General features: G+C 36.1%; 1 protein-coding gene across 3 annotated transcripts in view; it reads right to left on the reverse strand.

The window, feature by feature from the left end:
- TBCK (TBC1 domain containing kinase) overlaps nt 1–14,470 on the reverse strand; it is a 128,554-nt gene that overhangs the window by 94,905 nt on the left and 19,179 nt on the right. For all 3 annotated transcript variants that reach the window (XM_064417135.1, XM_064417136.1, XM_064417137.1), the window contains 12 exons: nt 11,631–11,745; nt 10,074–10,147; nt 8,985–9,126; nt 8,444–8,504; nt 7,116–7,177; nt 6,299–6,360; nt 5,790–5,938; nt 4,722–4,860; nt 3,212–3,311; nt 1,288–1,337; nt 980–1,109; nt 71–169 (listed from right to left, as the gene is read on the reverse strand). In XM_064417135.1, coding sequence (XP_064273205.1) covers nt 71–169; nt 980–1,109; nt 1,288–1,337; nt 3,212–3,311; nt 4,722–4,860; nt 5,790–5,938; nt 6,299–6,360; nt 7,116–7,177; nt 8,444–8,504; nt 8,985–9,126; nt 10,074–10,147; nt 11,631–11,745 — 1,183 coding nt within the window. The remainder of the gene's footprint in view (nt 1–70; nt 170–979; nt 1,110–1,287; nt 1,338–3,211; nt 3,312–4,721; nt 4,861–5,789; nt 5,939–6,298; nt 6,361–7,115; nt 7,178–8,443; nt 8,505–8,984; nt 9,127–10,073; nt 10,148–11,630; nt 11,746–14,470) is intronic.

A 14,470-nucleotide genomic window follows, 5' to 3' on the forward strand; every position in this document is an offset into this window, starting at 1 on the left:
TTCCTTATCAACCCCATTCCTAACCCACTCCAACCCCATTCAGTACTGGAGCTTTTCCAAACACCCTTACCTCAACACCCAACAAGGCAGCCCAGGTTATGCCTCTCAGAAGGGGAGGGATGTCAATCCTGGCTTCTTTCCAAATTTGGTTTTTCTTGTATGGGTAGGCCTTCAAAGAGAAGAGATTTAAAAAAAAAAATGTTATCGTGTAACTGAAACAATTCAAATCTCAAAACAGGGACAGTCTTTGCCTAAATGAAAACAGCGAATACAAGTTATACAAAAAGTGAATTTAATCCCTAACTGGAATGCCTGGATGAAGGACTACTGTTTGATGTTAAAATATACACTCTTTCTCATAAATGCATTCACGTGCTTGGGTATATACTGGATAGATCTACTAATCCAAATTTGTAGTATGGATTTTTTCTTCATTATATCTTTCTTTTCATAATATGTATCCACCTTGGTTTTATTAAACATTTCTAGTTTACCCCTGATAATGAGCATCAGCTCTCTCGTTCTTAAACAGGAATCTATCTCTCTGCATACATGTAAATCAGGGGCTGCTATTCCTTTACCCAGTATAAATCTCACATTTATACCATGGCATTACCATGTTTTCAAATACTTTACTGCTTGGAAATGCAGAAATGTTACAGGCATCTTTAAACCTATAATAGCTTAGTCTGTTATGAAATAAAGGATGTAAAATTATATTTATCAGTAAATAGCCAGTATTAGCAGCAGCTCTATTTCCATGTAGATACTTTAAGATCTACTTTTAGATTCACCAGTACTAAGAATAATTTGTTCTATTTTTATTTTCAGTCTTTTTATACTTCTGAAGGGTTTTTTTCTTTCCCCTTTCCTACTGTGGTCTCTTGTAACTCTGCTTCCTTTTACAATTACTTGTTGTTTCAAAATCTTCCAATTAGCAGACCAAATTCAATTATCCAGCATCACAAGGACTCCATACCTTCAACAGCCTGTCAAACAGGACAATTCTATTTAGCTGGTACTCTGTGTCCCTCTCCCGGATGATCAGAGGAAGAGTAGCAGCTGCAGACAGCTCGTTGTTACTGTTGGAATGAGGTAAAGCTGGCTGGCTGGAAAAAAAAAAAAAAGAAAGGGTAGTTTATCAGCTCTTGACTTTCAGAGCCAAACAAAGACACGTTAGATTTGCTTTTGGGAGGTAGTTGTGTCTAGCTGTGCAGTGTGCCACTCAAATAAAAATAACTCAAAATTCGGTGTGTTACAGATGTACCAATTTACACACATACTTACTCATCTTCAAGCAATGGATAAAATGCTTCTCCACCAACATCCTTCAGTCTCTGAAAGGAGAAAGAAAAACAATTTGTTATCAGAATGCTGCTCAGAATTCAAGTGGAAATCTTAGTGGAATATAAAAACTATTAAATAGCAATTCATTTGTCAAGTTCACTAACTTGCCTTAAGACCTAAGCATTAGCTCAGTCCTTTGCCAGCAATGAAGCATACAGCCTTCAACACTAAACCTTTTGCTAGTACAGGCTTTTGTAAGTTCTCCTGCCTGAAGATATCCATAAACCTATTTCCACACAAAAAATAGTTTATAGGCACCATGGATTAACAGATCTATAGTATTACATAGTTCTTTGTTTCCTTGTTTTTCTACGTGGACTTCCTATCCTAGTAGCTGCAAAGCAACTGCACAACTTGCTTTTATGGCTCTAATCAGGTCAGGACTTATGCAAACTTGAATTCCTTTTAGGAAATACACTCAGCAAAGGTGAGTACAGACAAACATGGCTGGATTGTTGACTGAAGTTTTCAGACCTCTGATGGTGCATGATTAATGTTTAATGCCATGTTCCCTGCAGTGTTCTGTTTTGCAGTTCAGCCCTTAACTTGCAGGCACACGGCACACAGCCTGCTCCTCTTGGGGCTGACAGAAGAGTTCATTCTCTGTTCACCCAGTACTGCTGCTCTTTTGATTATAAGCATCATGCTCTGCTCTATAAAAGATGTCTAAAAAATTGCACAAGTTCAAAAACTTATTTCAACTAACGCTGCAAGGTTCAGTCTTGCATCTTCACAAAATTAAACTTCAGTATGTAATTATTTCCTGCTGCATTTATTGAAGTAGGCAGCAATATCCAAAATTACAGATGAAAATGTTTAAAAAAAGCCTTTAAAAACTGCCCTCTAGTGAGAACAACAGCAGAAGCTGCAGTGTGTATTATGTTTAAAATAGATGTTGCATCTTTTTAACCTCCCTCCTGCCTTGCAAGCCCCACTTATCAACTGAAGAAAATAACCCAGTTCTTTGGTCTGCCTTGATGCATTTGTGTGAAGCAGAGTTCTACTGAAGAAATGTGTTTACACAGTGTTTGACACACTTAAACTCCAAAATTAAGGTGGCGGAGTCAGGAGTCACCTTCTTTTTTGTCCTAACCCCTTATTATGAAAAGGGTTTTTAAAAGAAAAACCTGACAGAATTGAATTTGCTCCTATAAAAAGCAAGCTGCAAACAGCGCAGCATAGTTTCCCAATTTGAAAATAATAAAGCTCTACAAGAGCAAAGACATGTAAACCATTAAAACATTTCAGTGATATATGCAGTAAATATTGCAACTGATCATTTCACCAAGCCAAATCATGAGTTATCATGTGCTGATTTTCCCAGTGAAGATGGAAGAAAGCTGTATTACAGCATTTTTGCAAAATGCTTTGAAAAGATCTTTTGAACTAGCCATTTCATGCCATATGTTCCAAAAATTAATAATCAACTAGCAGAAAATTGGTATCCAATGTTAAGTATAAAGCTTTTGAGGAGCTGAAACTGAAATGAATTGGTTTACTTTTGGATAATGTGAGCCATTGACAGACAGTAATTAAAGAATACAGAAGACATTCCCTAAGCAAATAGTTGTAGCAATTGTGGAGAATACCAAGTGGTACAGAACTAGTTGCACTGCACTGGAACAAAGCAGGCAACAGAAAAAGGAAAAGGAGGCATAGAAGACAAATCATATTTACTAAACTTTTGCAGGCAAAGCAACTTAATAGCACAAACCAGAATCTGACTTGGACACTCAGAAGTGTTCTCTTGGAATCAGTGACACTTCTGTTGGTAGAAACAGCAGTAGGAGCTGCTGTTACATATTCCCTTTAAACAAATGTTTCTGCAGAGAAGAACATAAGAAATGCACGATATCACTCTTACATTTCGGAGCTGGCACAGAGACAAAGTCACAGTTGTGTCATCTAGGAGGGAACTTCTATCCCGTCCTTGCCCAAAGCTCTCACCATCTTCTAATAAAAAGCTTCAAAAACAAGAACAAAAAAAAAAAAACAGGTCACTTTATAACACAGGACTTGAGCTAGGAAAAAAATCTCTTACATCAAGAAGTTTCCTCTTTAAAACAAAATATTAGGTCTTAGAAGTATACTGTATTGACTCTGCATGGCATGAAACCTGCTATCAAGGGAATGTACAATCACCTTAAGTTATTCAGACAGCTTTTTCTCTAAAATGGCACATTTCACATTTTCTATAACATTGCTTTGCACATAAAGAAATAGTTACGAGTTATGGGATTAATAACCCCTTTTATTCCTTGTTCTCACACACAACAGGTCTGTCATTTATTGTGAAAAGCAAAAATAAAATATTATTATCATATGAAAGGCAGTTCCCATCATGACAAAAAACCCCAAATGAAAGTCTGACCTTTTCTGTGGCAGTCCATCTAAGGATACAAATGTATCCGAGATAGAGTACACAGAAATGTTCCATTATTATGACCTTTTTAAAGTAGACCACATGAAACTGATTTTTATAATTTAACCTAGCATTCTCAGTGTCACTTAAGAGATAGATTGCATTTTTGAAATTAACTCCTCATCTTCAATATAGACAGTATGTTGGAAAATATTTGTCTCTCGAAATTGAAAAGTATCTGAATTCACCTATGGGCAATGAAATAAGCAACCCCTCAAAAATCTCACACTAATTTTGATACCAAAATAACACTTAAAATCTATTTCCACCATTTTTCTTTTAAAATATTGCACTTTGGCTGTACACGTATCTATTTGTTTATTAAACAGAAAAACAGTAAATTGATATATATGGGCATATAATCATGATATTAAGATCAGATAATAGGATTAAAATATCAACGTTCTAAATAAAATTGCAACATGTGCAGCAGTAAGACAAAAGTAGCAATAACTAAAATGCCGCAACAGAGTTCTAAGCATTTTGAAAAAAAGTAATTAGCTGATCTGCTGAATAACTAGGTTCTCTATTCAGTACTGCTGCTCTGTGAAAGGGAATTCAGAATGTGAGAATTTGCTACATAACAAATTAAATTACAAATACCTCTCTGAAGCATAGTGAGACATTATTACTAAAACTTAATACTTTTGGAAAGTGTGAAAAATTTAGGGACTCCCATTTCAGTATTTTTCACTTCACAAGCATCTTTTCAAATTTCAGAAAGCAATAGGTAGAAGATAGATACAAGGCACTCAAATAATGCCTTAAACTGGGTAAGAGGGGACGTGTCAATTTCCTTCTGTTAAAGAATGTAATTTTCAGTGTTTTTCACATGTACAGGTTTTTAAACTAAGTATGTTCTCTTGCAATCACTAGTGTTCTCCATCCATCCATCCATCCATCCATCCATCCATCCATCCATCCATCCATCCATCCATCCATCCATCCTCACTTGGGAAGTGTGCAGACAGGTGGCTTTGATCGAATTATTTCTTTGTTGACAAGTTCTTTCTCCAAGTCTCCTCCAGCCAAACACCAGAGATAATAAACCTCTTCAACTGATCTTTCTGCTAGGTAATCATTATCTTCATCTGTTGGGAGAAATGACACAAAAATAAATCACAGACTTTTAGGTAGTTTGTATTTCTTTCTAAAACTCTAAACACATACTGCTGAAAAAAATATTTTTCTGCTTGAAAGATCATAACCTTAATGTGAAGTTAGAGGAAAAGTCATCTTTCCTTTGCAAGTGCTCTTTAAGGAGATTTAAGGAAAGAAGTAATTAAAAAAGCAGGTATTTCTGCAGTTTGCCATGAACCCCTCACATGAATACACGGAGTGTGGACTTTTACTTCCTGTGTGTTTTTAAACAACACAAAACATCATTTTGTACATATCACTAAGACTTAAAATAAGAAACAAGTGATTCCTACTGAGTAGTTACAATCTCTCTTCCCTTCACATACCACATGCATTCTAACAAGGCAAAAAAATCTTTGTCTAGATGAGATTTTCTAACCATCTCCGAGTTCACAAGAAAAAACTAATCCCGATTTAAGAGCCATAACACTTTCAACATACTGTGGTTTAAAACTTAGAACTTTAATCTTTTAGAATGTGCCTTCTTTCACAAAGATTTTGCTTTCCAGTACCTCCAAAAATCATCTTATGTTATGGTCCAGCAGAATTCAATTATCAATAGCAGAAAAAAATGACCTTATACACGCATGTGTCCAAATTCTGAAGGCAAAAGATGACACTGCTTTTGCAACATGGGCTTGAATACTAATGTTGTTTTTTCCCCTGAGTTTGAAGCATAGAATTAAGACTTGACTCCTTTGGCTTGCAGACATCCCTCAAAACATGTTTGTCCATGTCTCCCTCCATTAAACAACTTATTCCATTAATCTAGTGTTGTAACATTTAACAGTCCCTGCCAATAATTTGTCAGAGAGAAAATGCAATAACACTTTATTTTCCTTCCCCCTCCAATGACATTTATCCCACTACCTGCTTTTACCTTTACATAATTGACTTATGTCTTCAGGTAGTGTTAAACTGGCACACCTTGGAGAAGATGAGAACAGACCAGCAGGTTTGTGGAAGGGAGGATATAATGGGGATACTTCACTGAACAAACTGTCATGTAGCAATTCCTCTGGAGTTGGCCTTAAATTGAGAGAAGAGGATAAAACAATTAGAGCAAAGTACTCCCAAAAATGTTGCATTACGGCAGTAAAGGTCCCCAGTAATGAATATTAGCAAGTTATTTTAAATTCTATTGGGTTTCAGAAATTTTAATAGTAAAAAATGTCTACCAACATTTTTCAATTCATGCAACACAAGAAATTAGTCTGTTTACAGCCCAAATTCAGACCTCTAATTCTTCTCTTTTAAACACTGAAAAGCACAAAACTGAGAATTTCTTATAGGTAGCCCAAATGTCAGTATTCCAAACTAAGGTTCAGCAACAGTTCTAATTTCACAGCAACCCACAGAGTTCACCAGGCCCTTGGACTGAACACTTGCCTCTTAGAAGGCTGGAACGTGAGGCATTTCTTCAGTAGAGCTATGATATTTTCAGAAAGGTCCTGGAACATAAGAAAAATATGGAGGAGGTCTGTTTATTACCGTCTTAATTCAGCAAGTCACTTGGCTCACACTTAACTTTTAACATCCAGGATATTCCTTTGAGGGCAATAAAACTTCACACCTACGCACATGAGGTTGGCTGTGTGAGACCAAAATTCCGGGGAATCAATTCTTCTCACCTCCCAATTCTACACTTGATTTAGGGGAAAAATATCTGAAAAATGTGCAGTGTATGCAGCCTTTCACTTATTTTTTAATTTAGATATTCTGTATCCTGCTAGAAACAATGCAGTGCCTGGCCACTTCCTTCTGCTAACAATCAGAACTCTTTCATATAATGTCCCAAAATACAGAGATACTAAAATTCAGTAATCATTTTTGTGGGTAAGGAAAAGTCAAACTATATAAACCTACACTATCAGAATCTGTAAAGTGGACCAGATAGAAGACTTAATTTCTGGAAGAAAAATATTTAATCACCAAAACTTCAAAGAAAATTTATAGCTTATTAAACTACTCAGAGAGCTTTACATTTAACATTTACTGAGACTGACAGCAATTTTAAGAAAGAATCTTATGAGTGCTGGCTATTTGAAAGGATCTTAGATATGTAGTTTTGACTTCAAAATTTTTCATCATACTGCAATACAGTGAGTGACCAAATGAATTAAAAAAAGGATATGCAAAATACTATGCAGCAATAATAAAATATTCTGGGTAAGACAGCATGGAAGAGCAAATGAGTTTCACAAACCTTAATAATATCAAGGCAGCCATGTTCTTCAGCCAACACAGTTACAATATCATCTACACAGCCTTTGGAAAACAAATAGAACAATAAAAAGTTAAAGATTATTAAAAAAGTGATACCAATTAAACAGGACAACAGATAAATGTCCACCAAATAAAAGCACTTAATTTTGGCTTTTTACTGATGCTGCCACATCACTTGAAAGTGAATTATCAAAATCAGAAATGAAAATTATTATAACCTAGGCAGACAGAAGCCAAGCAAAGTTAAGTAACACATCTAAGTGAATATCTATTTATAGGCCTAGCCCAGAGTGTCAGTCTCTGCCAAATAAAGCAAAACAGTCTTTCAACTTATAAATAAAAAAAAAATTTAAAAAAATCCTTGGAAGAACTTAAAGGTACCTACATGAATCTTACAGTCATTTTTGCCTCTGTTGCTCCTTGCAGATAATACTAGCAGTATTTTAGAACTCCTTGTTGCTACTTTATTAAACAAATAATTCCCAAGTCAGGACATGAATGCTTTTCAGTGGATAAAGCAACAACCTGAATTCATATTGAAGTGTATGGAGATGCCTCAGGAAGCCTTGTTACCAAATCCCCAAAATGTCAGAATTTCAGCACTCAAGCACTAGGTGCTGAATGAAAAAGATATTTCTCCTGAGAGCAATTAATTTTAACAGTATTGCTGTTTGCTCTGGATAGTAATAACTTACTGTTAAGGCTTCAAATTGCAAACTCATGCCTTTCGCCTTCCCATGGTTTATACATAAACACCACCAGAAATCAAGTTTTAAAGGCCACTTCCTGACTCGTCTACATTAAGCCAAAATTCCACTTGTGCAGTGATGTTTTACAGTTTGAAGGTGAAACCAGAGACAGAAACCTGAGTTTACTAAAACACTTCTTATCTCTCTCTATCTTCCTATTTGAGTCCTGCTTCTCCCTGCTTGGCCATTATTACACAGGCACTGTAGGGGACAGTTTCCTTCAATGTCATCAATTCCTAATTCATTTCAGAAACCTCCTGCAACACAAACCAACAAATAACAATGAAAACGACCATCATTCTTGAGCATGTTTTCTTGTCTTTTATTTTTCTTTAATAGTTTGCCCTTACTGTAACATACTGCCAGCTCTTTCCAAGTTTCTTCCCTAGCATCCACCTCCATACTTTCCCTAGAGGAGCAGCACACTAAAAATGCCTTTTTAAATCTGTAGAAGAAAGATGACAAAGGTAAAGTGCTTTAGGTCTGAGCATCATAAGCTGATTAAAGCCTAATCATAGAGCTGCTTGGAAATTTGAAAAATTGATTTTGTGCTACTTACCTAACATAAGTATAAACTTCAATCTTTCTGCTATCTCCAAACTCTGAAATAATTTTCTCCCCTAAAAAATAACAAAGTCAAATTACACTAGAACTTGAAAGAAACAGCTGCTATATGAAAATATTTAGATAACATTGTATCCCACCTTTATACAGAACCAGTGAAATAAGCTTCTACGTGTGAATTTTAGACAACTCAAAACTATACATAAGAACAAAAAACCCTTATTTACCCCAACTATGGCAGACACAGTTTCACACCATGATATAACAAAAATGTATCACTGATAACTTCTCTTAAATGGAACTGCTTTGCAGTCAAATTCTTGTGACTCCGCAAGTAACTATCCTTCATGGTTAACACATATACCAAGCATCCTACATACCAAAAACCATTACTGTCCAGGCAGGAATGCTAAAATATTCTGATATTTGGGTTTGGGTGATGGGCAGGGTGTCATTAGCCCCACATTCAAGAGCAATCAAGTTAATGAAACTATTCCCCCAGAGTAAAAAATCAAGAGAATTATTCTTTTACATACCACACACAGCTCAAATAATATTATACCAAGAGACCACAGATCTGATTTAGGGCCGGAAGGCAGAGGCTTCTCACACTGGGTGTGATCACTTGGTTTGCCTACTCCCTGTGCAATTACTTCAGGTGCCAGATATGATGGGTACCTAGAAAGATGTAGCAACATTAGATACTATCCTTCTGTCCAAAAAGTGTGACTTCCCATCACACAATCTGAGAAACCAGAATGCTGCCTATTTTATTCAGTCAAAATCTACACATCACAGCAAAATTTCACTTCCGCATAGTGTTTGCTACAGAAAAGGTCAAGTCCCAATCACTAGCTCTGTTGTTTTGTGACAGGAAACCTCAGCTTTCAAAGTGGTATATTTACCTATCTTAGGGAAAACACAGATTGAGTTTCAGCATTAGGATATCAAATTAGTGTATCCTAGGCTCATACTTCAGGATGGTGGCAGCAGGTTTCCACTGATAGTGTGCTCCCATCCAATAAATTCTGAATTTGCAAAAAAAAGTAACAAAAATGTTAAAGACATATATTACCTTCTACTAGCTGATTTTAAAATAATATATCACTTTTCTTTTTGTCAACACTTCAGTATAATACCTAAAAAGCATGCAATCATGTTTTGAAAGGAAATGTCAGCTCAGTATTTAACTTGAAAACAACATGACACCTCACAAAATCAAAAAGTGACAAAAACCCCTCTGCAACAAAGCAGTGGTTTGTACTACAGCATGATCACTTGAAAAAAAATCATAAAATTATAAAGAGACAGAAAGCTTACATTGGTGGGCAACAGCAAAGCACTAATTGTGCATTTTCCTAAATCTGAAATTAGGAATCCAAGTCATAGGGACTTATTACTATCTGAAGGCAAATCTAGGGAATAAAGACTGACTGAATAAAGGGAATCACAGAGTTAGGCAAACATGGTACCCATTCTGTATTTTTCATTCATCTCACCCAGCCAGATGACAACCTCTTTAGTGACATTACCAGAAGCCTCTGTATAAGGGGTGCTCTAAACATGACTTATTTCCTGAAAAATTAAGTCTCTGATATATTCGTATAGTGTAGCTACATCCTTACCCTATAGGAAAATCAACATCAACACCTTGAGCAGTCATGTGGTAGAGTCCAAATTTAGCCAACTTCACGTGCCCCTGCAAAGGGAAAAATAAATGATCAGGAGCAGCAGAATCCAATACTGGAAGAATCTGTGTTTAAATTAAAAAAGTTAAAAACAAAATAAAAAAAGTCAAACTGTATTTCTGTCAGAGGACAGAAACCTATAAAAAACACCTTCTTACATTTCTGCCTCATCTATTATGCACAAGTGCACTCCAAGTTAAAGATGTGTTTATTTCTAATGCTTTTACTTCTCAAGACCATTAAGTAAATAACTTTGTTGGGAACACATCAGAACTTTTTAAGTTACAGTATTATTTTCAGTAAATTAAAAAGGCTTAAATACTCCACTGAACATTTTTTCTGTTCAAAAACTTCAAAATCCTGTTTGACTCCTAGAACTCCCTAAACATGACCAATATTCCTTTAACTCTTCCATTTACCAGCCTTGATTCTGCAGGTGTCCCATCAATTCATTGCCATCCTGCTCTCCTTGACAGCATCAATATGTATTTTAAACAAAGAGTTTTTCCAGGTACTTACTTTTTATTTCTGAAGATAGAAAGCTAACACCAAAACAACAAAAAATTAGGCATAGAAGTTAAACAAAGCCTTATTTCTGCTGAATATTGAATTACACTCAGCCAGCCTCCAGATGGTGCAATGAGAAGGCTACATCAGAAAGTTTTCAAAGGGCAGGGAAGAGCTTAGAAGTTTATTGTCTCACAGCCCTCTCCAGTTCTTTTATTGATTTTAGGAGTATCTAAAAATCCTAGAGTACTTTTGCATGTTATAGCATTATTATGATTTTCATTTGTCTACAAGCATATAAAAATATATGTATTCTTCATTTTTGGTGTTCTTTACTTTTGTCCTCTCCTTTTGTTGCCTTCCAGGGACAGGATCTAGTTAGTCTACCAAAACTGAGTAAAAAAAGATTGATAGAGGAGTTATGCAGATAAGTTAAACTCTTCAGCTGTGGTTCTGATAAAAAAGCCTCTCTGAGGACACCATTAGCTATTAATTTCTCTCAGATTTTATTACCAGAAATTGTATTCCTCTCTGCCGACTCAATAGTCTGTGGACAAAATTGACAGATACTTAAATTTAAGTAATTCAACATGAACAAAAAAAATATCTTGGTATCTTAAAAGGCAAGTATCATATCACCATGGAACACAAGAAACATTAGTGACAGTTAATTAGCCATAGGAAGTATTCTTCTATTCAAATGGCTAGGAAGATCTTGTAAGTAGCTAATGATGACAAATAGACTTAGATGACCACTTTGAGAAGGGAGATAAAGAGTGGTTTGGGATACGATAGAAAAATAAATTTGGCAATACATTTCAAACTTATGAAATGCGGGAAAATCATAGTTTAAAAAAAATAAAACAACTTTCCAGATCTGCATTTTTTCCCCAATGAAAGGACTGTGACTGTCCAGTCTCCACCTATGACACAGCACAGCACTTGTTAGCAGCAAACAAACCCACGGATTTATTCCTGCAGCTGTACCTTTCGATCCAAAAGAATATTGCGAGGGGAGAGCGCTCGGTGGACCATTCCATGCTTATTCATGTATTGCAAACCTTGCAAAACCTCATATGCTATGCATAAGATCCTTGAAGAACTGAAAAAAACCAAACAAACCAACAACATGTTACAGTGAATGTTTTCCTTTTTAATCTCTAAAAATGTAGTGTTCCACAGCTATTCCAAACAAAAGTGAGACATTTACAATTCCAGAACAGTTTAAGGGATCAGCATTGAATATGGTGGGGTATGCTCAGTGCCATACACACATCTCCTTAAAATCCCACAACTAGGTTTCTTCACCCTGAACTGGTCCTTAGGAAGTGTAGAAAATGCTGACAAAGTGTAAAATACTCTCTTCAATAGAAAGTCACCTAATCAGGAAATAAAAAAATCTCAACCCTCCCTTGTTTTTATTTGCTGTTCTTAAATCTCCTACTGAGAAAAAAAAAGCTCACCTGAACAAAAGGTTTTTCAAACTCAGATAGTAACTAGAGCTTATTCAGAAGATAGCAGAGAGGCCTAACTAGATCATACCTATAGTCTTCAATCATTTCAAAATTTAAAATAAGGGAAAAAAAAGGGCAAAAACCTGCATTTTTAGCACATTTTGTTTTACAATCTGGAAGTATCAAACTTAGCATCTTTGTAGAGAAACAACAAAGCATACCATGCAAAGCATTTTGACATATCTATGTATTTTGACAAAAGTTACCATTTCCTCAATAGACTGATAGCCTTAAAGAGGAATTTCTGTGAATAACTGATCAGGAATTTGTACAGATCACCATAACAAGTTTCCAAAGTGCACTCTAAACAAGAGCAAAAGGCACAGATCTCATGTCACCTAGAGAGATTCCATTTAACTTTCTACTCTTCTCATTCTGTACACTCCTGCTAAGCCATTTCAGGAATTTTTGGTAACTTTCCCTCTGCAGGCACTGGTTTACTCAACATCCAAAAATCAAACCATATCTACTTATAAAGACCTAACTTTACATCCCAATTTTCTTCTTTGTTTTTAATTCCTTGTTAAAGAATAACATACAACAGCATTCTGGAGGATATTCACCACCTTCTCTTGCTTACTAAAAACTTGTGCAACAGCAGAATGAGGAGGAGTATTTCAGACTGATGACTGTGATAAGCCAACTATCTGATTTAACACCAAAATTAATTTACTTATTCAACTTCATCAGCTGCTATTCATACCTGATGGAATGACAAAAAATTGGTTTTACAAGCATAAACAGCTAGATTTTGACACAAGTCACACAACAAATTCTGGAACTAGTGCACAGAAATATTGAAAAAAGTTACCCTGCATCTATTCTCTAGATCCTCCCCTTTTTTCTAGAAGAGCTCTGTAGTAATTCATAAGAGTTGTGAATATATATTTTTAAGATAAGTTTTAAGCACAAAGGGAATCTCTTCTAACATATATCCATACTGCTGTATCTTAGGTCATAGCATTTGAAAGTGATTCTCAAGGTCTCAGAAATTTGATCAAAACCTCATGGCTAATGACCACAAAACCAAAAGAAAACCCCACAACCATCTAGGTCCTCCCTCCCTAGCATCTCCCACCCACAAGTTAAATACACCACAGTATCAGACTGTATTAGCTGTGTACCTTTCCTCTCAGTCATTCTTGGGCAGAAATATGAATGTAGTTAAAAAAAATTATTGTACAAGTCTTCAGCCTTCTTGTATATTTTTTTGCCTTCAATGCAAATACTAGTGATAATGGTCATAAACAGAATCCCCTCTCTCATTTTCTGCTCAATTTTGCAAAACAAGACATAAAAAATAAATGATGGAAAATTCATGTTTCAAGTAAGGAAACAATTGCATGTGAACAATTAGTACATTATGAGGTATTCTAGCCTAAACATTGTTTCTCTGTGTTAAAAAAGCAAAAGTAAATATGGAATATTAAAAAGCCAGAAGTAACAATTAATAGAAGTTCAATTTGGTGGCCCTTTGCTGGAAGCAGACAGTGTGCTCAGCAGGCACCAGGGGGCCTCAGCCACCCATTTATTCTCCATGTTCTCTTGCAATTCATTAAAAAAACACCCCAGAACCTGAGCAAATACATGAAAATACTGCTTTGGGATTCTCTGCTCTTCAAGATAAACCCTTCATGCCATTACAACGACCAGGAACACAGGAGTGGTAACTATTTTTCAATGTGCATTCCATGCTCAGTGCTCGTAGACTCTTGCTGCCATCCTGCTGGGCAGAAGTTGAGCCAAGTACCTCCCACTGGTCCTTCAGCAGAGAGGAAACTCTGTACACCAAGCTCTGCATTGCTGCACCTTGTGTAGCTCTTCTTTATTAGGGAAAATGCACTGTGTGGTTACAATCCATAAGATTTGCATTTAATCCCAAAGGGCCTGACAACTCCACTTACTGCTGCTGTCAAGCCCAAGAGATTTCTCTCCTTTATACTCCCCAAGGCCAAGTTCAGCAGATGTTCCCAGCCTCACTGCAGCTCACTACCAAGGCTGTCCCCTTGCTTCAGTGGGTCTCAGCTCCATCCCAGTTTCTACAGCCACTGTCAACACTGCAAGCACTGCATTAGCCTTTGGCAAATGCAGAAGGTACACTCATAAAGCTGCTTCAGGGCTGCAGTGTAACTTGACTTTTAAAAAGCCCGTGTAAACAGGAAAAGAAAATGCTGTTCAAAATGAGGAGGAAACTTACAAAAATCCAATGTTGGTGGCAAGCTTTGAGCAGATTCAGAATTTTTTTTTGCCAATTAGCTGGAAGTCTGTTTTTCAATAGACTAGCTACTGTTGAACTACAATAAATGTAGCCCT

The sequence above is a fragment of the Passer domesticus genome, chromosome 4 (genome assembly GCF_036417665.1).
Source record: "Passer domesticus isolate bPasDom1 chromosome 4, bPasDom1.hap1, whole genome shotgun sequence".
NCBI classification, from domain to species: Eukaryota; Metazoa; Chordata; class Aves; order Passeriformes; family Passeridae; genus Passer; species Passer domesticus.